Source organism: Vipera ursinii (assembly GCF_947247035.1).
Source record: "Vipera ursinii genome assembly, chromosome: 2".
Classification (NCBI taxonomy): domain Eukaryota; kingdom Metazoa; phylum Chordata; class Lepidosauria; order Squamata; family Viperidae; genus Vipera; species Vipera ursinii.
Genome location: NC_139513.1, coordinates 93,571,744 through 93,596,132, shown reverse-complemented (window position 1 = coordinate 93,596,132; position 24,389 = coordinate 93,571,744). Strand labels below are relative to the sequence as shown.

Here is a 24,389-nt window from a genome sequence, read left to right as displayed (position 1 = left end):
GAATATAGGAAAAACAGCTCCTTCACAAACATATGTGTAATTCCTGATTGTTTTTCAATTGAGATTTACTTAAGCTGCCTGCCACCCAATGAAAGGAATTCTGAATTAGACAATGTTGACGAATTTGACTTATTGTTCTCATCTCAGATTCCACATTGCCAATAAAAACTTCGAAGTCATTGATATTTAATAAAACAAATCAATATTTTAAAATCAGAATGAACAAAAGTTGGGCTTGAAAGACTAATATATTTTACTTTTATAAGATCACAACCATTTTTACAGCTTTGTAAAAGCTCTGGGCCTTTGGCTGATCATAGCTACTTACTTGCTAAGTTTACATATCAAACACATTTGTTATTTTAATGTGTGTGTGTGTGTGTGTGTATATATATATATATATATATATATATATATATATATATATATATATATATATATATATATATATATATATATATATATATAATCTCAAAAAATGAAAAACAAAAACAGATTTTTGGCTCATGGATTTCCTTTAAATATTTTTTAAAAATTTGAGTTCAAACAATTCTAAAATTATATGCTTCCTCTTGAAGTCTCATCTTCTCCAAGAGCGAGATTCATCTTCATCTTCATCTTCATCATCATCATCTTCAGGTAGAAATAAATCTGATGTTTCTGTCTCCTAAAGAAAGATAAAATGTAATATGATTATAAAATTATAGTGTTTTTATAGACCGTTCCTAAGACTACATTTCTTTCTTGGGATGATGTCCAAAGAAATCTAGCCACAAGCAAACAAATACTAACAAAAATTCTAGCTGTGAAAAGGCAGAAATATTGAATGCTATGAAATCATGAATTAATTATATTTATTTATCAAATATAGAGATTGCCAACTCATTGTGGAAAGAGTACAAGTAAAAATATTTTAACATTAATACTTGTCTAATGTTTGATCCATCCTGTAATGGGCTATGACACAGGTCTGCAACCCGTGGCTCTGGAGCCGCATGCGGCTCTTTCAGCCGTCTTCTGCAGCTCCCAGTCCTCTGCTATGTGTAGTCCCCCCCAAAAAAAAGTGGGACTAAAAAAGTTCAACCAATCAATTCAAATATGCAGGGTAGGTGCATATCTCGCCTTGGCTCCACTCTTCAAACCCTGTTCTGCGCATGTGCGCATGTACGCGCATGCACACACATTTTTTTGCGGCTCCCAGTTTTTCCTTTTGTGAGGGAACCAGTTCCAAGTGGCTCTTTCACTGTTGCTGACCCCTGGGCTATGAGAATAACCTTGTCAGGAAGGACAAAGGAGGAAGAACTGCAGCCTAGAGAATGGCCAGGCAGGAGATACCTCGGCCCATAGAAAGAATATGAGGTGAGATAGCATGTCAGAAGGAACCCTCCCTAGTTCTCTGGAAAGTAAAGGCAAGGGAGGGGAGAAGTGCTTTCAGACATGCAAGATTCTGCTACAGTAACCTTACGAATAAAGGTGGTGTTTATACTCATGGTTTTGGTTTCCTCTTTGGACTACCTCAGAGGACTGACACATCATTTGAAGTAGCCTTACTTATAGTATTAGCAAATTATAGATCAGAAATATTTCATAATAAAACACAGTCTACTAATTTTTTAAAAACATATTTGCTATCAATCGATGCCTTTCAAAGCATTGTCATTAAAATGTTTTGTATGCAAATGTTATTGTTAGTACATGTATCTATCTCACTGCATTATTTTAAAATTCAGCACAATTTACAACATAATAATGAAAATGCAGAAACATAAATAAATTAAAACCACAAAAGAGCATTCATTACAAAGGTTGATGGCAGAAAGAGAATAGAAGTAAAAGAGAACTATAGCAAGCAATATTTGTGGAGGGAAGCAGTGATGAAGAGACAATCCTCAATAGGTGGCTGATATATATAGCAGTAGGTGCCTCATGAATGTATCTACTGATTTGCTTTATATTCTGCTTTATGTTCTGCTTTTTGTTCTTGCTTTTTGGGGCAAGTATATAATATTCCTCCTAATTTTCCTGACAGGCACCGCCACAAAGAAGGCTTGCTGGTCAGGACCCACAAAATGACTTCTAATTCTTCAAGACATCCCCAAGGATGTTTGAACTGTCAGTAATAGCAATGGTCTCAAGGTGTTCTAGTTCAGTGGCCAACTGGCAGCCAAGTCAATAGGGTTCTAATACGTGTACAGTGTTTGCTCAGTAACCTTGCTGCTGATTCCTGATGATCATTCCAGAAAGTTCATATTGATGTTAATATACCATGCAAAACAAAACAATGGCTTGTAGCCAGACTAACTTATGCTAACTAACCCTAGTACTCTCCCTTCACATGTCAAAGAAACCAGAGAAGTTCAAGCAGGATCAACAGAGCTATATTCCCTTTGTCAGGTTATAAAATGGTGAAAGTATTGCTTATTCTGGATTCTCAAACCAGGCCTGAACTCAGACAGAAAAAGCACACAAATAATTAGTAATTGTTGACAAGACCTTCTGAATCCATGGAGGTGTCTACAGGAATGAATTTGCTTTCTTAAGGTTGGCAGTATCATTCCAACATGGACGTATCCATGGACAACATCTATGATTTGCTCTATCAACTTTTTACAGTTAACCTATATAAGCAAAGGGAGCTAAAAATCCAGAGAATATGTGGAAAACCCGACAGTTAGAAGCATTTTGTCCATAAATCCTAGAAGAGCTCTGCTGTTTGGACATTTGAGAATGTAACAAAAGCCACAAAGCAGGTATGATTATATGCATTCATTCATGTTTAATCAGCTCCATAGCAAATTTACATTCTTGCCACCTTCTAGTCTAATTCATTATTGAGAGGTCCCCAGAAATCCAAGAAGCTCAGATTCCACAGTATTGGAGAAACATTTGAGGGTGACTGTACAAAGATACACAGATATTTCCCATTCTTAATGTCAATAAGGGTCTTGAAAGAAGCATTGGCTTTGTTTTCTGAAAATCTTCCCAAATTTTTACAAACCCATCAAATTCCTTAGGTCTCGATGGGAGACAACCTTAAGTGATCAATAAGTGATAGAAAATCAATGGTGATCTGGGAGAAGCTTTTCCAGTCTTTGGTCATGAGAACTATAATTCCCCTTCCAAAGTAACCCTTCATGACTTGAGGCAAAAGTAAATCAAAGGTATGCTTTTCTCTGTTACTGAATCTGATGACAGCTCAAGGTAGATTCATGACTGTCATACTATATACCTCCCTAAGGTAGCCTCAGCATGAATGCTGAAGTCCACCAGGATCATTGTTCTGGGATCAACAGCACACTGAAAAAAGTTTCAGCAAATTTGGTCAGAGAAATGGTCGGGTAGCAGGATAGGCCCACTGACTTGCTGCTCGAGCATTAAATAAAGTCTTCATGTTTTGATCCTTCAGATTTCTGATGAGCAAGATGGAATTCCTACTGACCAGAGCGGTTGTACCATCAGTTCCAGTTGGCGCTGTGTACTGCAAAACCAGATGGTCAATGCTAGTTTTAAAGAAATTTTAAAGGATAAGCTATTTAAATATTATTCTAATACCTCTTCCTTGGGCTCTTCCTCCTCAGTTTCTGTAGACACAGATGGTAACTTAGGTTTATGCCATGATATCTGAAGTCGTCGGTCTTTAAACTTTAATCCTTGATTGGCAGCCTAAAGTGGAATATTTAAGAAAAAACCCCAAATAAACAATATATGTTATGTACTAGGATAAATCAGTAGCTATACAGCATGTCAGAAAGATCTCCATTAACTCTAGTGATTGATCAGAACTCTGCACTGCTTAATAATCACTTTTCATATCTGCAAATCTGAGTTCTTTTCTGATAATTTAAGTTAAATATTAGTAACTAGCTGAATTATAATCCATTATAAGTTTAAACACAGCAACAGGATTTAAACATTTAATGCCTGAAAATAGTTCATTTGAAGCTAGTATGTATTTGCTGATACTTTTAATTACAAAGTATGTTTGCTTTAAAAAACTGGATGTAGAGTAGTAGAACGTTCTTTAAAAATTGAAAGCATATTACATACGTTTTCAGCTTCAGAGCGGGATTTAAATGTCAAAACAACACTTAAAGGAGATTCTTCCTCTTGAAGACCTTCAATATCTCCAAATTGCTGAAACACAAAGGACTGAGATTTACTTTCATTGCTAAAAAAAACCCTGATCACTAATGAATTATTAATTAATAAAGTATACATAGGCAACCTGGTGCCTTTTAAATGTTTTGGACGTTAATTCCTAATCACTGGTTGAACTTAACATGGTCAATGGGAAATTGTAGACCAAGACATCTAGAAAACACTTGGCTTTGCTACAAGAATTCTAGAAAGGCCTCTGGTCTTTCTCAATAACATTCATGTTCTGGGACAGGGATAGGCAACCTTGGCTCTTTTATGACTGGCTCAGGAATTCTGGGAGTTGAAGTCCACGAGTCATAAAAGAGCCAAGGTTGCCTACCCCTGTTCTGGGACAACAATCTTATTTCTTAGCATTTTAGGAACCACATTAATCCCCAAATATATAGGAAAAGTATACAAATTGCTCATAAACTTATGCCAGATGACAGCATGAGAAGTCTGGGCTTTTCAAAAAGCATCATAATTTTGGTTACAAATCTGATCCTATGTGTATTTTATTTTAAAATAATTTCTGTGATGTTTAATGAAGCACATTCTTGATCAGGTATACATAAGGTTTTAGCCAGTTTCTAAATTGTAGAATCTTTGAAACTCAAATTAGCAAATCAATACTTATTTATATAATTGACATGATACTTATTTCACATTTAGAAATGCCTTTTAACTATGTTCTTGCTTTTGATAAACTTCAAGTATAATTATATTTAGCAGTGCGAGAGAAAGTGATGGTTCAGGCAGCCAGAAAATTTGCTTTTTGTTTGTAGCTCATGAAAATCATGAAAACCACTAAATTATCTGTAAAGAAAGGGCCAACTTAGTGGCAATTGCTTGGTATTAACCTCCAGCATCAAAGCAAATTGATGTTGATAGTAAGGCACATTCACTTGAGTGCAAAGGCAGTGAAAATTAGATTAATTCCATAACTAACAAACACTGACAAGATTGTCCAATTACAGTTCCACTAAAAGGATATTAAAAATATACTGGACAGTATGTGGTCAAGATGATTTCAGCACTTAGGAATCTTTTAAAAAGAATGCTAAAGAAATATAGCGGATAATGCTTAGAACAGCCACCTTCTCTAAGAGTTATCCAAATGTTTGTAGCATGTGATGCAATTTCATTTCAGCTAGAAGGCTGAACAGATTACGTACTAAAACAATGACTGCAGCTGTAAAAATGAAGTTGGTTCACTTTTATGACACTCATGCCTTTATGTTATTCTGTATTATTCTAGAACACTGCACAGAAATTGAAGTATATTTAGTTTTAGTTACAAATTGCTAACTTACTGAGAAATGTTGCAACACTTCATCTTTCTCTTCTTCCACAAAGCCGCCAATTGTTAGTGCTTTGGGGCGGTGGTCCACTACCATGTGATTCACAATACCCCTTCCTCTCCCTCCACGACCTCGTCCTCTTCCTCTAGTTTGAGCTGACATTGCTTTCCCCCGACCAACAGGTAAGATACCTAGACGAGCCGCCTGGGCAAAAGGAATGTATGTCAATTGTTTGTGGATACTGTGTATCCCTAACAACAGAATCAAGATGACACTCTACTCTACAAACTTACCTCCACCTGTAATTGGCTAAGTTTTTTCCTTAGTTCAGTTGTATCTTCCCCAGAAGACAATCTTTTATGTAAGTCCAATTCTGCATCTAAGAGTTCTTTTTGTGCCTTTGAAAGGAGAGAAGTGTTAGCAGAGAATTCATTTATTTTCTTTTAAATTTTTACATATTACCCCTTAGGTTTCAATTTCCCAATAGGGAAAACATAATTGTAAGTTATATCTTTGGGGGTTTGGGGAGAATCCAAAATGCGGGATAGCAAAAGCTAAATAAATAATTCTATGTTAAGAGATATAACTAATAGAATGGTGATAATACTGATAGCTAGGGCAAAAAATGCTGATTCAGACCACATAAAATGCCTTGGGTAATTGGTGGTCTTAAAAAAAAATCTGAAGATTCCAGCTTTGACTGAGTAATGAGAAGAAATATGAAAGATGTGTAACAAAATTAAAACATTGAAAGAAGTAGCAAACTTTTATAAATGTCCAAATTCATGTAATAGTTTGTATGCAAAGGCTACTTCTTAGCCCATAGGCATTGAATCAACAGCAGATTTTAAAACATAAACATGTTAAAACAATCGTATAACTTGGTGGAGCAGTGGGCTAATGCCTCAAGTAACACCAGCTGCCTGCAATTAGTGCAGGTTCGCATCCCACCAGGCTCAAGGTTGACTCAGCCTTCCATCCTTCCGAGGTAGGTAAAATGAGGACCCAGATTGTTGGGGGCAATAAGCTGACTTTGTAATAATGCCACTTGGGGGGGGGGGCCCTAATAAGCCCTAATAAGCAGGCATATACATAGAATGAAGGCTATTGCTAAGCACATTGATTTGTGCTTAAATTGTAAGCCACCCTGAGTCTTCGGAGAAGGGCGGGATATAAATGGGATTAAAAAAAACTTACTTCAGTTTTAGACTTTAGCTTTGATGGTGTAGAAACAACGGATGAAGTTTTTAATTCATCTTTCAACTGTGAAATTTTTCCTGTTAGCTCTTTCAGAGTCTTCATAATCTCTGCTCTTTCCTCTGGTTTTGTGGTTTTATTCTTTTCCAATTTTGATATTAGCATCTATGAAAGTAAAAAAAACAACATGCTATTGAGAAAGGGCTTCGCACACAACTCCTTAAATATGTTTACAAGTTATATACAGAACAAAAATTGGAAGTTAATTAAGAACCAATATGCAGGAGATTGAGATAGAATTAGGCACTTGGGCAGACCATAATCATTTAAGAATGAAGTGGAAAGGAATAAAAAAAACCCCCTAAGATGGACCTTGAACCAATCCAAATTAAAAGAGAAAGAATTTATAGAATTGCAACAAAAGAAATGGAACTTTTTAAAAAAGAAAATAAAAAACAAAATACAACATTACAAAATGTATGGGATACAGCCAAAGCATACTTTAGAAGTATAGCTACAACATACATGGCGGAAAAAAAACAAAGAAAAAAGACAACAACATATACTGTTAAGGGAAGAATTTAGAAAACTAGAATTAGAACTACAAATAAATCCACAAAAGAAAATACTGAAAAGACAAATGGAAATAATAAAACATACATTAAATTTAACAGAATCTGAAAAATTGGCACAGCAAATTAAAAGAGCAAAACAAAACTTTTTTTGAAAATGCAAATAAACCAGGTAGATGGCTAACTTACAAACTTAAAGAACAGAAGGAGAAAAAATTGATAAACAACTTAGTAGATGAAAAAGGCTGTTTACAATTTAGAAATGAAAATAAAAAAGATAATTAAAGAATATTATGAGAAACTGTATGATAGAGAACAAATTTCATGGGAGAAAATGATTCAATATATGGGGGGGGGGGGAAATTACCAAAAATCCCAGAAAACTTTAAAACTATGTTAAATGAGAAAATAACAATGATGGAACTGATGGAGGCTATAAGAAGACAAAAAAATGAAAAAACACCGGGACCAGATGAGCTCCCGGCAGAGGTGTACAAGTCTACAAGATACATTAAGTGTTCTGTTGAAAGATGTGTATAATGAACTTTTATTAGAGGCTAAATTCCCAAACACATGGACAGAAGCAAATATTACTTTGATACCAAAAGAGGACTCAGACCTGACACAGATAAAAAAAATTACAGATCGATTTCATTACTAAATGTGGATTATAAAATTACTTCAACCATAGTGGAGTGACTGAAAAAATTTCTCACTGAATTTATACATCCAGACCAAAATGGATTTCTACCAAAGAGACAAATAAAAAAATAATTTAAGAGTTATAATAGACATATTGGAATATTATGAAATGCATCCAGGGAAACAATTGGCATTAGTATTTTTAGATGCTCTAAAGGCATTTGATAACGTTTCCTGGCAATTTATGACTCGACAACTAAAAACAATGGACTTTGGACAAAATTGTATAAATATGATTACAACAATATATCACAAACAGCAAAAGTGACTGTAAATGGAGATTATACAGAGAATTTCAACATAGGAAAAGGCACAAGACAAAAATGTCCACTACCTCCATTGTTATTTATTTTAACTTTGGAAGTTCTAAATAGAAATATTAGATAAGACCCAAAAATTAAAGAACTAGAAATAAAAGGTGAAACTTATAAATTGCAAGCATTTGCAGATGACTTGGTATCCATCCTAGAGGAACCTTTAGAGATGATTCCTAAATTATTGGAAAAGATAGAACAATTTGGAGAGATAGCAGGACTGAAGATAAACAGAGAAAAAACTAAAGCGATAGTTAAAAATCTTACAGATGAGCAACACAACAAAAAAAACCCCCACAAATGTCAGAAAAAATAGAATTACAAATAGTCAAAAAGGTTAAAGATTTGGAAATATACCTGACAGCAACATAAAGGAAGGTAACTATGTAAAACTGCTGAATCAAATAAAACTTGACTTGGAAAAATGGAAAAACTTGCAACTGTCGACGTTAGGAAGAATTGCTACGGTGAAAACAAATATATTACCAAAAATATTGTTTCTATTTCAAACGATACCTATAAAACTGGGAAAAAAATCTTTGAAGACTTAAATTCTCTAATTTTAAAATTTATCAACTTCCCTCCGCCCTGTGCGCTCCCACAGAGAGGGCCTCCTCAGGGTGCCACCGGTCAGAGAATGTCGCCTGGTGGCCCCCAGGGGAAAGTCCTTCTCTGTGGGTACGCCGGATTTATGGAATCGTTTGCCGGTCGAGCTCCGGACGGCGCCCGACCTTCCGACGCGATCTGAAGACCTACTTGTTCGAACAAGCCGGCCTGGCCTGATGGGTGATGGGTTTGGGTTTTATTATTGTTTTAATTGTATTTTAACTTATTGTTGTAAGCTTTGGGCATCTTGTTTAATCTCTTTTAATTTTTGTATTCTTGTATTTTTATATGTTTGCCCTGTTCACCGCCCTGAGTCCTTCGGGAGAAGGGCGGTATACAAATAAAATAATAATAATTAATAATAATAATTACGTAATAATAATAATAATAATAATAATAATAATAATAATTTGGCAAGGAAAGAAAACTAGAATTAAATTGAAAATGTTACAAGAAACTAAGGAAAACTGAGGTTTTGGCTTGCCAGAGTGGGTTTTATATTATCAAGCATCAGTACTAACATGGGTAAAAGAATGGATAACTCTTAGAAACAAATGTTTGTTGTATTTGGAGGGACATGACTTACAACTTGGTTGGCACGCTTTCTTATGGTATGGGAAAAATAAAATTCATAGATATTTTCAAAACTACTATATTAGAAATGCATTATTACAAACATGGGAAACAATAAAATGTAAAATATACTTGAAAATTCCAGGATGGCTTTCAACAATGGAAGCATTTGTACATCCAAATTTAGTCAGTCTTGAGAAAATATGGACATATAAAGATATTCTAAACTCGAGGGGAATTTAAAACATAAACAAGAGAGGGAAAATCAGGGTACTGATCTATCATGGTGGGCATATTTACAAATACAACTGAGATGACAAAGATGTTAAACTGTATGGATTTTATAAAGAGCAGACCTTGTTTGATCAGATATTATTAACCTTGGATGAGAAACTAATTAAGAAAATGTATAACTTTTTATTGAATTTGAAAATGGAAAATGAACAAGTAAAAGAACCGATGACATGGGCAATTTTTTTTGGATACTACATAGATCTAGAGAAATGGCAAAACTTATGGGGAAGAAAATTATAAATTGACAATGTCAACTTCTTACAAAGAAAACGTGTATAAAATGTTTTATAGATGGCACCTGCCACAAGCAAGACTAGCAAAAATGTTTAAAAATATGTCAGATAGATGTTGGAAATGTAATCACAAGTCAGATACTTATTATCATGTATGGTGGACACATGTTAAAGCTAAGAGATACTGGACAAAGATACATACTTGTCTAGAAAAGATGTTGGGAAAACACGTAGATTTTAAACCTGTACTTTTTAAATTAGGTATAATGCTAGAAAAGCTTGATAAACAAAGTATATACTTATGTGATAACAGTGGCAAGAATCATATTTGCATGACACTGGCAAAATGAAGAAACAGTACTTTCAAACTTGGGACTTATTTTATCAATGGCTGGAGAAAAGAATAAGGGATTAGAAATTCAATTTGTATTAGTGAATGATATACCCAGACAACACATTTGTTGAATAAGTACTATTGAATTGTATTAAAAAATTAAAACTTTAAAAAAACCTTAGAAGTTAAGCAATTTAATCATACCTTTTGACATTCTATTTGTTTCTCTAACATTTCCTGCTGTTTCTTTCTCATGTCTTGTTGCAATTTCATTGCCTCCTACCAAGAAAAAAACAACCATTAAGGTAGAAATGGTTTACCTTAATTACTATATATAGTAAAGAAATGTAAATCATGATTTTAGATCAGACATGTCAAACACAAGGCCTGGGGGCCGGATCCGGCCCGCAAAGTGGTTTCATGTGGCCCACGAAGCCATCCTGGAAACAGTGAGGGAACGGCCCCCACTGCCTTGGCCCTGGCCGAGAGACCCTCCTTCTGCCAGAGACCCTCAGATCTGTCCCACTCCTGCCCAGGCCCCCATAGGCACCCTTAATGCGAATGATGTAGAGCTGGCCATGCCCACCCAGTAGGCCATACATACACTAGCCACGCCCACTCAGTAGGCCACACCCACCCTGGCCATACCCACCAGGCCCCCTGAGGGCAGCCGCAATGCTGATGCGGCCCTCAATGAAATTGAGTTTGACACCCCTGTTTTAGATGATCCAATATCATTTGGATTATGCTATTTTCTTCTGCAGCATTATAATTCCCTGGAAAACAGTAATTATTTTTCACCACTTCTAGTCTATGGGTTTGGCTTCAGATAATTCAAATCCAGATTGGGATTCATGCCTTGTGGAAAGCTGCTACTATTGCCCTTCATTATACATACCAATAAAAAATATCTATAAATGGCTTAAGGTTTATATTCAGATTACACTGTAGTAAGCTCAATGTGGCAAACAGTGGTTTACTTTCCTACAACTGCAATCCTTCTACACTGAATCAATCTGGTATCTTTTTTTTTGACTCTGCTAAGATTGAAACCCAAGTTGCTTTCTTCTGAGAAAAAGGAACTGTAGTAGACTTTACAGTGTTTGGATAAGAAAAAAAAATCAAGATAATGAGCATGACTATAAAACCAGAGGTTATAATTCTCCCAACCAAAGAGTAAACATGAAAGAACGATCTGAATTTTTCAAGAAATAATTCATGTGGTTGATGCAAATCCTATTTTATTCAAAGATTACAGCTATTAAATACATTGCAATGATATGTGTTTACCTGTTTCTTTTTAAGAACTTCTTGGACATCATGAGATTTATTTCCTGTACCAGACTTATTTCCTGTCTTCAAACTGGAAGAACTGTAAACCATCTTTGTATGTGTTGTTGAAGAAGGAAACAACTGAAAGCAGCAATTTATAACAACACATTAATGGTGCCATTAAACTTTGTGCAACTATTTATTTATGGTAATAATTTTAAAAGATCAAATCAAACATTCTCAGATGGTATTTTGCCAATTCTGCAAAGGTGAAATTTAAATTATCTATTGGTGCCACTACAATACCAGTGCTGACAATTGCAAACTTACATTGCATATCCAAATTTGATCAGAAGTAATAGTAAAAAAAAGCTAGTTTTTAAGAAACAGAAGATAAACTTGTAGTTATAGTAAAACTATTCATTCTAATTTAGGTAAGCTATTCCTCCATTTAGAGATGGTATGAATTATAGAACATCCTAAAATTTAATAATTGTGAACCAATATACTATACAAATCTTTTTCAACTTAGCATTTTCCTGCAGGTACAAGAGTCCATTTTTTCAGATTAACCAATGCCATTTCACGCGATCAAATGCAGCAAGTGGGTGCAACCGGATAACTTTCATGTCCGCATTGAGTTCTGCCATCTTTGCTTTGGTTTTCTACACAGACATTTCCCATCATGTTAAAGTTATGTTAAAGTTGTGAACAGTGCAGGTGACAATTTGAGTGTTGCTTGTAGAATGTGGCACAAAAACTGTAGGCAGTTTCCCCTCATTTTCTATTATTGGTGCAATGTCCATCTGCTGCCGGGCTTATCATTGCTGCCGTGGTGAAAAAGGGAAATGCCTAATGACCAATGGAGCACTACTGGAGGACCATCAATTTATATACTTTCGATTTTGGGTGAATTGGCCTATGCCTATTGCAAAGCACTGCAATTATCTTCCTCTACAGCCACGTTGCATTCACCCTTACATACTCTACCTCACTAATGCCACTGTCACTTTGCAAGTAGGATCCTAAGTAACGTAAGGCATTTTGTTACTAGGTCTTTGCTGCTGACCTGTACAGTGGAGGTGCTCTAGAGCAGGGCTTTTCAACCTTATCACAGATTGTACCACTTTTAGGACATGACAATATTTGAGTACCACCAGTGCTTAGCAAGGTATCAAAACTTGATGACTAAAAGAAAAAAAGGGGGGGATTTTGGGTTTTACTGATTAGATTCATTTGTTGTTATAGAAATGGTTAGTTTATAATATTATGGAAAAGTAAAAACTTGAGGTTCAAGATTAATGCTTCCTTCTACTGCAACTGAGGAAGTCTGTTCTTTTTCTCTTCTCCCCCTCACTTTCCCCTTTTCCTCCCCACTGTGTCCTACTATTTGCTTTTGTATTTTATTCTATAATCTAATAAAATATTACAAACTGTAGGGAAAAAAGGGAAAAGTACCAGTTTTAATTTCTTTACTGGCTGTTCCTTTGCTGAATCACTTTCCCTTTGCACTGACAAATGTATGATGAATTTATCCGTTTATTAATATGCACCACTACTAGCTAGCTCAGAGGTCTTCAAACTTGGGACTTTTAAGACTTGTGGACTTCAACTCCCAGAATTCCTCAGCCATCATGGCTGGATGAGGAATTCTGGGAGTTGAAGTCCACAGGTCTTAAAGGTGCTAGGTTTATAGACCCCTGAGCTACCTGGTTGGCCCGTCTTAGCTCTCCTTCTACAGTGTAGTAAGAATGCACCCCCTCCATCCCTTCCCTGTACCCTTAAAGATACAGAGGATCACAAAATAAACACATAAACTCCGGGTTTTTCCCCCCTTTAAGCTGCCTCAGGGGTGTCACATGTCACAATGTTGCAAGCCAAGATTGAAAGGCTCTGGCAATTGTGAAAAGCTTTAGCTTTAAAATTAAACATGTTTACCTTCAAAGAAAACTTTCTAAAAGCCATAGACAGACTCAAGGGGGTAAAGCTAATTACATTTGTTTAAAGGAATTAAACCTATGGAAGTTAACACTTTGAACATTGCTAACCTAAAATTACCCCCTCCCCCCGTAGATAAGGCTCGCAACTTGGGTGTCCTCCTGGATTCACAGCTCAGTCTGGAAGATCATATAGGAGCTGTGACCAGGGGGGCTTTTGCCCAGGTTTGCCTGGTGCGCCAGTTGCGACCCTATCTGGACCGGGATGCCCTGCGTACAGTCACTCATGCGCACGTGACCTCTCGTATAGACTACTGCAATGCTCTGTACATGGGGCTGCCCTTGAGGACCACTCGGAGGCTTCAACTGGTGCAGAATGCGGCCGCGCTAGTTGTGATGGGGGTCTCCCGATACTCCCATGTAACACCTCTACTCCGCGAGCTGCATTGGCTTCCAGTTGCCCTCTGGGTGAGATTCAAGGTGCTGGTGATTACCTATAAAGCCCTAAATGGCATGGGTCCGGATTACTTACGGGAGCACCTGCTGCCGGCGTCAACTTCCCTTTGTCCTGTGCGCTCACACAGAGAGGGCCTCCTCAGGGTGCCGCCAGTCAGAGAGTGCCAGCTGGCGGCCCCCAGGGGGAGAGCATTCTCTGTGGGCGCACCAGCCCTTTGGAATCAATTATCGGTTGAGCTCTGGATAGCTCCTGACCTTCACGCTTTCCGCCGGGATCTGAAAACTTACCTATTTGAACAAGCCGGCCTGGTCTAATGGGTTTGGGGTATTTTAATTAGTAATTTTTAATTATTTATTGTAATGGGCTAGTTCTATTTAATCTTATTTTTAACTTTTGTATATTGTAGTTTTATTGCCCTGTACACTGCCCTGAGAAGGGCGGTATAGAAATTAAATTAATAAAATAAAATAAATAAATAATAATAAAATACAGACTAAAAATATTCCAATAACCAAAGCACACAAAGGAGCCTCTGAATTACAAAATTCTGTAAAAACTGTACAAAAATCCTTATGGTAACCCTGTCAAGCTGCCAGCTGATCCAGAACTAAATAAATTTACCTCCTTTCCAACATGCCGGCTTTTCATTTCATTAGCGCTGTTTGCATACTCCTGGCTAGAGAAAACGAACCAGGGGACCTTTCAGCAACAGCTGCTGCTTCTTTTCTATCCCTGTTTCCTCCCTGCCAACTGACCTCTCCTTCTCTTTCCCTGTTCTTTTTTCCCCTTTCCTGCCCAAACCACCTCCTTTTGTAGCCTCTCTTCTCCCCCCCCCTTTTTCTTCAGTTCACCTCCATGCTGCTTCTGGAAGTGCCAATCAGCTGCTGCTGGCTCCTGGGGCTTCTGCTGAGCCCAGACAGTCCTGCAGCTGCAGCTGGCTCGCCCTTAGGCTTGGCTCACTTCGGCTCATTCCCCTCCCTGCTACACTTGGCTAGCAGTCACGTACCACCTGCCACATGGCAAAGTACCACAGGTGGTACACGTACCACCGGTTGAAAAGCCCTGCTCTAGATATTTGGTCATCCTCATACTGAGATGCAAACCGAATTGGTTAAGATGATCATTCCCTATTTGGACACAGTGCTGCAGTTCTCTTTCCTAGCAGTAGATGTGAGAAGGACATTGTTGATATACAGCAAGGCCCAGGGGCACTGTGCTGTAGGTTTTCCATGAATGCTGTAGGTTTTCCATTCTCATCCACAATGAGAATGAACATCAACGGCAATAATACTTAGCACTGGTGCACATCAACATTCACAGGAAAGCTGTCAGAAAGGCTGGCAGTGAATGATACGTGGCTGCTGCTGTTAACATAAAGCTGAGGCAGAACATGGTCAAAAGCTTTTCTAGGTCAAGGAAAGCTAGGTGTAATGGTTTCTTCTTTTCTCTATGCTGAAGAATGCAAGCTGTACAAATAGTATTGGTGGTGCTCAAACCTTTGATGAAACTGCACTGGTTGATACTGATTTCAATGATGTCATGGAGGGGCTGGTTGAGAATATGCTCAAAAATTTTCATTGTGTGCAACAGGAAGTGAATTGGTTGGTACTTGGAGCAGTCTGCTGGCTCATCTTTGTTCTTGAAGAGGGTAACTATGTGGCCCAGTCACTAGACATATGGCTAGAGTCCAAAATGGTACTGAAGAAGTTTGTCAGTCAGTCAATTGCTGTGCTGAAAAGTTCTAAATTCCAGACGTCGGATGATGACAGGGGCCAGGGGCTTTCAAATTCTTCATGTTGCTGACAGCTTTGACAATCTCTTAAGATGTAATGTGCAAAGCTAACATTAAACAAACCATCAGAAATTGGTGGGTGTGGAAATTTGACACTAGGGATTTCATCAAAGTGCTGCTATGAGTGTTCCCAGATTTTGAGTTTATTTTAATGTTGTCATCCACCTTTGTCTTCAAACCATAGGTAGTGTTCAATGTTCATATTGCATGCCGTGGCATGCATTTTTGCTAGTCAACAGATGGGATTTTTTGCTTTCCTTTGTGTCCCTATTAATCCCAATAGGGATTGGTTATGGCTTTTATGACAGTTTTCTTTGCCATTCTTCTTGCAAAGACAAGACTTTTGCCAGTTTCCATTGGTCTTCCGCACATACCAGTTTTGTAAATCACCTTCTTTTCCATACTTTCTGCTGCATCTGCTTGTTGGTTTGATGACAACTTAGTCTCATATAGCCAAGGTGTATTCTTGAAAAAATGGTAATGGGCCTGTGGAGAGCAGTCCATGTGGCATCAGTTAAGTCTGTGGTGATTGGAGGAAATGTGATGTGATTAACAATGGCCACCTTGTAGTCTTGTAGCTTCCACCACTTGATTTTCTCTGTCACGCTCTGAATGCTTGCTGATCTTCTCACTGGCAATAAGCCTCTTTTGTTGCGGGGCGAGGCAATCTGATGAAATATCTTTTATGTCCATGATAGTGGGCAAGTCATATCGTTGCACAAGGACAAAATTTGGTTGCATTATTATTGTATTGTATAATTATACAATTATACATATATAAGCATTCATTATTCACAAAGCGTACATGCATTGTAAGTAATTATAGATGTTAACATGTCAATTCTTTTACTGTAGGTGTCCACTAAATGGAAAAATGCTTTGTTTTTAACTTGGGAAAAAACACTCCACTGGAACAAATTCAAAATGCTTTGAGTATTCCATTTCAGCAGATTAAGAATTCAAAAAATTTCAGATGTTAAATAAATCTTAGACACTCTCTTTATTACAAGCTTGAGAAAGGCTTCTTCATCTAGCCAACTGCTCTCAAAAGACCACACAAGCACAACATGGCATTGTACTGTATTTTGCAAATCTCCTCCAAAAGAAAGTTTTAATATCCTTTTGGTATTAGCCAATGTTAAACTGCCAAAGCTCAATATACAAAATCAGTATACGAGTCAATTTTAACTAAAAAACAAATACAAAAATGAAACCACAGGATTTAGCACATTTGGAACACTAGAAACAATACTGTTCAAGACAGCCCTTTGTTTCAAGCTTGGAACAAAACTCTTGAAACCAAGACGCAACATATAGTAATCAAAAGCCTCTGAAAACGGAAAACAATGTGATAATTAACGTAACACAGAAACTATGGAAAAGCAAACAAAAAAAACAAAAACTTTGACATGGTTTGGAGAATATACAAATATATTCATAATTTTAATTGTACAAAATCTTAAAACGCCTATATTCCATTTCCCATTAAAACTGTACCAATAGAGGCAATATATTAGGAAATAAATATTAAAAACAAAATCTTCATTTAAAAGATTCCTTAAATCTCTTTCGTTATGTCAGTTCTTTCAACCAATTGCTCATTTTAAAAAAATAATACTGCTATATAATTTGTTCTGAGATCAGAATGTCTTCCATATCCATTTCTCTTACCTGAACATCCTCTGTAGCAGCATTGGACTGGCTAAGTAATACATGTTGAGAATCTGGCTGATTTCCACTGGTTGTTCCAAGTCGATGTTTAACTGGAACCTTGTTAAAGACATAGGCACCTGGAGCTAATGGTTTAACCACCTGCATGAATGCACATTAAACAGATACATGTTAGCACGTATTCATCTTTTGAACCGTCGTAAGATTCCAAAGATCAGAATTTGGGAACAGCAGAAGAACTGAAGTTGCAGTAGAACACTACACCTTTGGCATACTGCTGTGCACGGTTACAGGTGGAGGCTGTGCCATAACCTGTTGCTGCACATGCAGTTGATGAAGAGGTGACGGTGTCAGTGCTGGCTGCTGCTGCTGCTGCTGCTGAAGCTGTGGTGGCTGTGGCAGTTGCTGCTGTTGCAAGGGCTGCTGCTCAATGCTTTCCCGGTGCCACAATACTCGTATAAACCGATTGTTCAACACTGCCTCTGTGCTAGAAATAGCTTTTCTAGCTTCATCGTTTGTTAAATACTGAATTAGAGCAGCTTCAGGATCGTTCTTAAAGGCAACCTAAGAAACAAAAATTCAAAATGTTTGTCTGCAAAGTCTAATCACACAGTAAAACGTCTAAGGCATAATTACTAGTTGTAATTTACTTCAGAGCTATCATTTCTGGTAAGATACTTTTACAAAATTCCTTGCAACAGTATTTAAGCACTGGCTGCCCACATTTTCCTCCACACGGAAGGACAGGGATTCTACATTGATGCCATTTATATGTAATGCCATAAGGTGGCATATTAAGAATGTGCTACTCATAATTTTTGCAGCACTTAAGTAATATTAAGTGAAGAATGCAGTTTTTTTTACCTCAGAACATCATGTTGGCAGTTACAATAATAAAGCTAACACCCTTAGCATAACTGCTCTAGACACTAACAAAGTAATTTTTCATATCTAAGCTGGAAATTAATTTAATTATCCCACCATAGAACATATTACAGAAAAAAGTACTCATCCATTCTTAACGTAAGATTGCCCATTTCACTGCATAATATAGAAGGAGAAGTATAACTGCTCATCACTGATCAAAGTCTTTCCCCGGGTGTTTGAGAAATGGAGAGCACACCGTGTAATTTTAAACTCACCAGCTCTTATTGTATACAAATGTACATAAGGAAATGTTTCATTTTACCTGAATGTTGACAATTGTCCCAAATTTGCTGAAATGTTCATTCAACTGAGTAATATTGTTCAGTTCTGGTGGTATTTTACGAACTTCCAATTTAGTATTAGTATACTGGCTCTTCTTCAGGAACCCTGGCTTATTTTGGTTATTAGTTTGTCTGAAGAAAAAGAAAGAAAATAAGGCTTCACGTGTTCTTTTAAAAAAGTTAATTCATGCAATAGAGCAATCTTTTATTTTTAAAGCCTCTAAATATAAAAATTACAACAATGCCAAAAGCCATTCGCGGAGCAATTCTAATATGCTGGTGATAAAACTGTAGGCAGAGGATTTGCCATGTTCAGAGTCTACATCTAGCAGAATATGGCTGAACTATCCATATACCTCTACTTGGCACACTCACTAAAAAACCCTCTTATTTTAAAATGTTTTTATTTGAATGATTTATAAAGCTGCCCATCACATAGCAGTTTGTTATGCTATATTTAAAACCATAAGAGCCAATGTAGTGTAATGGTGAAGGTGCTCGCCCGGAAACCAAGAGACAGTGAGTTCTAGTCCTGCCGTCGGCATGAAAGGCAGCTGGCGGAACTTGGCCACAAGACCCCTCATGGTGGGGGCTGTTATGGGGCAAATAGGAGAAAGAAGGAATATTACACATTTGCCACCTTTTTGTTATTTATAAAAATAATAAAAGATGGGATAAAAAAGAAATAGACAGCAATTTATAACCCAATGTACCCTGGTTTAAACATTAATTTAATTAAGCTAAAATGTTCATAACAATTCCTGATTTTCAGGTCCCATAGTTCTTTAATGTAATATGTCTGATTTTGATTCAATTATGTAATTAATTAGCAACACATGTCCTTACTTTCCAATCCATGGTTTCTTTGGAGCTGGCCCTTCTATAGTGTTTGAAATTCTCTTCCTGTTGTCTGGCTCAAGCACCACCCTGGATACATTACTGCTGTTACTTGCAATTCCAATTGGAGGCTCGGTCTGTATGATTATATTAGCAGCTAGAAGAAAAGATCAATATACCTGAAGCACATCACTACTGCCATACATGTTTTCTGTAGGAATTAACACAAATAATGCTAATATAGTACTGAAACTGTTTAGACCCTCCACAACAAATTTTTCTTTTAAAAAATGGGCAAAATTGGAAATCTTCCTGCTGTAGATACTGTTCTCCCTCTGAAATTTAATTCAAGTGAAAATTCAACAATGGAAAATTGCCTAACAATTCCAAGAGACGCTGCATATAAGTAACAATACTAAAATTTACAGAGAATGCCTCTGCAAGTAAATATTGCTTGTTCATTTAATTTACTAAAACAAAGTTTGACAAATTGGTCGATTCTTTTTCTTTTTGAGTTTATTTTCCTGATCTTACCAGCAATTTTTTTCCTGATCAGCTTATGCATTTGGCAAAAAGTCTACGTAGACATTTATGACCACAAGAGATGTAGTTTGTATGTCTTTTTCTACATGTTGTTTTTCTTTCATTTTATCATTTTCTACTTTTAGAGATGTGAGCTGCTCAGAACCTGAGAGTCAGGTGGCCTCAAATATCTAATCTATCAGTCAGTCAGTCAATCAATCAATCAATCAATCCCTGCTCTTCCTTCATCTTTGGGTGCTTTTCAATAATTTATTTCACATCCTTGTTTCTTTTGAATTACTCCACCAAACTCTAGAGAGTGGATTTCAGCCAACAAACACATTCTAATTTATATATTTAGGAGCTTCCAATTGAATAAATTCATATAAATATATGAATTGAATAAATATGTTATATCTTGTAGAATGTACAAACAGCATTAAAGACAAGGTTAAAGAGAAAAAACAGTCTGCACTGCACACCACTTATTAGGTCCATTCATTGGTACCAACATATTTCTGAAATAACTACTAGTTTATAATGTTTTCTTAGAATGTTTGGCATAATCCAGGAAACAAGAATCACAAACTTCAATAAAATGTTTTAACGCAAGAATTAGGAATAAAATAACAATAAAAAAACCTTTGGGAACTGTGATAGAACCTCTAGTCCTCATTTATTGAGTTCATTAACATAGACTAAATATTTTAATCCTTCCCTCCCAGACATTTCAGTCTGGATTGAGCTACTATTTATAAGCTAAATTACTAATGAAATCCTCTCCTATGTGTTAGTTGCTTGTGAATATTTGTCCTTCTCTTTACTTTCTCAGCCTCTCTACAATTTGTCACAATATTCCAAAACCTCAATGTTTTCATATAAGAGATCACACCTCTTGGATTTGTGTCCATTTCACCAGATGTTAGGCCAATAAGATTTGGACGCTGCATTGGAGTCCTTGAAAAGAACTGTCGATATTGAGATCTACCAGTGCTAGTAATACTAGGGGCTTCTGGATTATAGCCATCTGGTTCATATGTATCTAAGAAGAGAGAGAAAAACAAGAAATTTCCTTATTTAAAAACAACAAATTTTAATTTATAAAATTATATCCCGCCTTCTATGTAATGTCATTCTGAAATCAGTTAGCAATCAACTATAAGGTGAAACTGTTGTTTTCTATTAAAACATGAAAGCACATCAATAAAAACCAAACACATTCATCATGTAAAAACTACTTCAGTAAAATGTTTAAGACTTGGGATACGTTCTGAGTTGTAATGCAACTTATTCCCTTAACTTTTTGCATCAACATCCCTGGTTGAGATCTATGTTAGATGCCTACAGGAGGGCATCCATCTAGAATAGATGGAAATGGATGCATCAAGCACACAAGACAAAAAAAGAATCAAGTTTTTTCCCCCCCTTTCCTGCACCTTCTAATTTTTCTTGCTTCTAGGGTCTTGAGAGATGACATTCTTTGAGTGAAGCAACTGGGATGGGTCAACCTTGCAGGACTGAATCAATTACACAGATGGAAGAGGATGACAGTCCTTCAAGTAACCTATGCCATGTAGTTAAGAACTACAGTTCATTTCATCAGGTGTAAATTATATTTTGTCATGCAAAACACAGCCCTCAGTAGAAAAATGGGAGACAATTATTTCCCATCTGCAGTTAGTAAACATGGGATATATTCTGTGAGATGCAGAAAATAATATTTGCTTACGTTCTGATACTGAATACAGTAGGCTTTGTGGTAGCGGAGGAGGTAGCCTTGCCCCCATTGGAGCAAGGCTGGGCACTGTAGTTGTTCCTGGCGGGTCACGGCTATTAATTAAACTGGATTGAGATGAAGGAGGTCCTGGAATAAAACAGAAATGGTAGTCAGGCCACTTAAACAATGTTTATACAAGATGTTCCTTCATGAATATAGTAAGGCATTTGCAGTAAGAGTATAGGAATTAACTCATTTTTTCCGTAAAATAAATCAAATATTGCACCAAACTAGCTACCTAACACAACTCAAAGAAAATCAGTACAAACGTGCTCTTAGTGAGTGGCCAAAAAGACAGTGTAACAGTATCTGCAGTGAATGGGAAACCTAATAACCTCCTACAATCCAGATAGCTCAGACTATGGTTCTAGTAACCAAACCATTTCCAAAGGTAGTCACTTGCAGAATTCTTTCCCTTTGCAGATATTATCTACACACTCTTTTGTCCTTAGTAATGGATTAGAACATCACCCGAATCTCAGTTTTTTAAACTTAATTCTCAAATGTTCAGAGACTATGCTTTAAATTTTGTAATTGCTTTAGCAGTATTAGGCAGCTTCCCATTGATTACTAAGAACAGACAATGCACTTGGTGTCTTAGAAATTATTCTGCAGCAGCCTTGACCCAAAATGTAGCCAGGATTTTGATAAATATGAAATATCCATCAAGCTCCAAACTCTTGTCTTAGACTTCAACAATGCACTTTTATTTGTGTATCATCTGTAGGAGTACTACTTCTATATCAATAAGAAGTACCTCGGGGATCACCTGCTGCCGGCGTCAACTTCCCTCCGCCCTGTGCATTCCCACAGAGAGGGCCTCCTCAGGGTGCCTCCAGTCAGAGAATGTCGGCTGGCGGCCCCCAGGGGGAGGGCCTTCTCTGTGGGCGCTCCGGCTTTATGGAATCAGTTGCCGGTCGAGCTCCGGATGGCACCTGACCTTCGCTCCTTCCGATGCGGTCTGAAGACCCATCTATTTGAACAAGCCGGCCTGGCCTGATGGGGGATGTGTTGGGGTTTTAATGGGGATTTTTATATTATTATTGATTGTTTTAGCTGGGCTACTATTTAATTCTTTTTAATTTTTGTATTCTGTATTTTTTTATATATGCCCTGTTCACCGCCCTGAGTCCTTCGGGAGAAGGGCGGTATACAAATATAATAAAATAAATAAATAAAATAAATAAATAAGAGAGAACATTTATTTTTTGGCCACAACTTTACATATGGATATCTGTGGGCACATGCGTGCGTGTACACACAAACACACACACATATACACACACATATAGACAGATAGTCTTTGAGGTTTTTTAATGTACAGGTAGTCCTCAATATACAACCATTTGTTTTATGACACTATTAAATTACAAGGGCACCGAAATTTTTTTACAACCAGTACGCATAACCATTGCAGCATTCTTACGGTCACATGATCATCACGTGCTTTGTAACTGACATACATTACAAGTGTTGCAGCATCCCGTGCTCATATGTTTGTCATCTGTAACCTTCCCAGCCAGCTTCTGACAAGCAAAGCCAATCGGGGAAGCCGCGTGTGCTTAACAACCATGTGATTCACTTAACTGCATGATTCATTTTACAACTATGGCAAAAAAAAGGTCCTAAAATTGGGCACGACTCACTTAAAAACCGCTCTGCTTAACAATGCAAATTCTGGTCCCAATGGTGGTTGTAAGTTGAGGTCTACCTGTACTATGTTCCATTGTTTCCATTTGGCATTGTTACTATTATACATAACAGACTATTTTACAAAAAAAATAAATCTTACTTGGTATGGGGATTCTAACAAGTGGTGGTGGTCGAGGATGTAGCTGTGGGCCTGGCATTCTCATGTTGTGGGTTGGGCCTTGGGTTGGGGGCATCAGCATTCCAGGTGGGGGAAGTCCTGGAGGTGGTGGTGGGAAAGGAATCATGCTGGGCAGAGATACTTCATCTACAACCAGTGGGTCATTTCCATGATCAAACTGACAAAGATCACCAAGTACACAAAATCCTCGTTCTATTAAGAAAAAAAATCACATAAAATCATTATCCGTTATACTGATAACTAATGCTTCATTATATTGTGTAGTACCCATTCATTATGCAAAAAAATAAGGTTCTGCTAAAAACTTTTTAGACTAATGAAAGTATCTGTTATGTACTGCAATGGACAATGACATTGCATGGTCGATTTCACATGAAAATAAGCATTGGTCTTAAATCACCTTGATAAAACTGCAATCCTTTTGAATATTTTTCTCTATGAAGCAGGGATGTCAAACAGGCGGCCCGTGGGCCGGATGAGGCCCCCCCAAGCCACGCCCACCCCGGCTCTGCAAAAGAAAAAAAAAGTCCCAATATGTCCTGCGATGCAATCGGGTTTGACACCCGTGCTATAAAGGAACCATTGTTCTAGAACAGGCAAGTCAAACTGCCGGCCTGCGGTCCAGATGCATCACACTGAAACTGCGCCCACCCCATTGCCGACAATGGGGAAAAAGTCACGATACGTCACGCAACATCATGCGACATCCTTTGACATGCCTGTTCTAGAATAAATAAAGAAGCTATTAGGGAGACAAAATCAAACAGTAATCTTCTGAAAAAAGGGTTTTTAGCCTACTTTATGTCTTTTTCAATAATATTT

General features: G+C 37.1%; 1 protein-coding gene across 4 annotated transcripts in view; it reads right to left on the bottom strand.

The window, feature by feature from the left end:
* Nucleotides 1–450: 450 nt before the first annotated feature.
* RBM27 (RNA binding motif protein 27) overlaps nt 451–24,389 on the bottom strand; it is a 42,158-nt gene continuing 18,219 nt past the window's right edge. For 2 of the 4 annotated variants that reach the window (XM_083350907.1, XM_083350908.1), the window contains exons 8-23: nt 23,968–24,075; nt 23,529–23,759; nt 21,689–21,823; nt 20,852–21,001; nt 19,447–19,594; nt 18,582–18,732; nt 17,657–17,956; nt 17,393–17,533; nt 11,554–11,676; nt 10,468–10,542; nt 6,636–6,800; nt 5,732–5,836; nt 5,451–5,642; nt 4,048–4,134; nt 3,553–3,663; nt 451–667 (exon numbers count right to left, since the gene is read on the bottom strand). In XM_083350907.1, the coding sequence (XP_083207033.1) occupies nt 581–667; nt 3,553–3,663; nt 4,048–4,134; nt 5,451–5,642; nt 5,732–5,836; nt 6,636–6,800; nt 10,468–10,542; nt 11,554–11,676; nt 17,393–17,533; nt 17,657–17,956; nt 18,582–18,732; nt 19,447–19,594; nt 20,852–21,001; nt 21,689–21,823; nt 23,529–23,759; nt 23,968–24,075 (2,309 nt within the window). In that variant the 3' untranslated portion in view covers nt 451–580. The remainder of the gene's footprint in view (nt 668–3,552; nt 3,664–4,047; nt 4,135–5,450; nt 5,643–5,731; nt 5,837–6,635; nt 6,801–10,467; nt 10,543–11,553; nt 11,677–17,392; nt 17,534–17,656; nt 17,957–18,581; nt 18,733–19,446; nt 19,595–20,851; nt 21,002–21,688; nt 21,824–23,528; nt 23,760–23,967; nt 24,076–24,389) is intronic. The other 2 variants (XM_083350909.1, XM_083350910.1) reach the window with 1 other exon arrangement.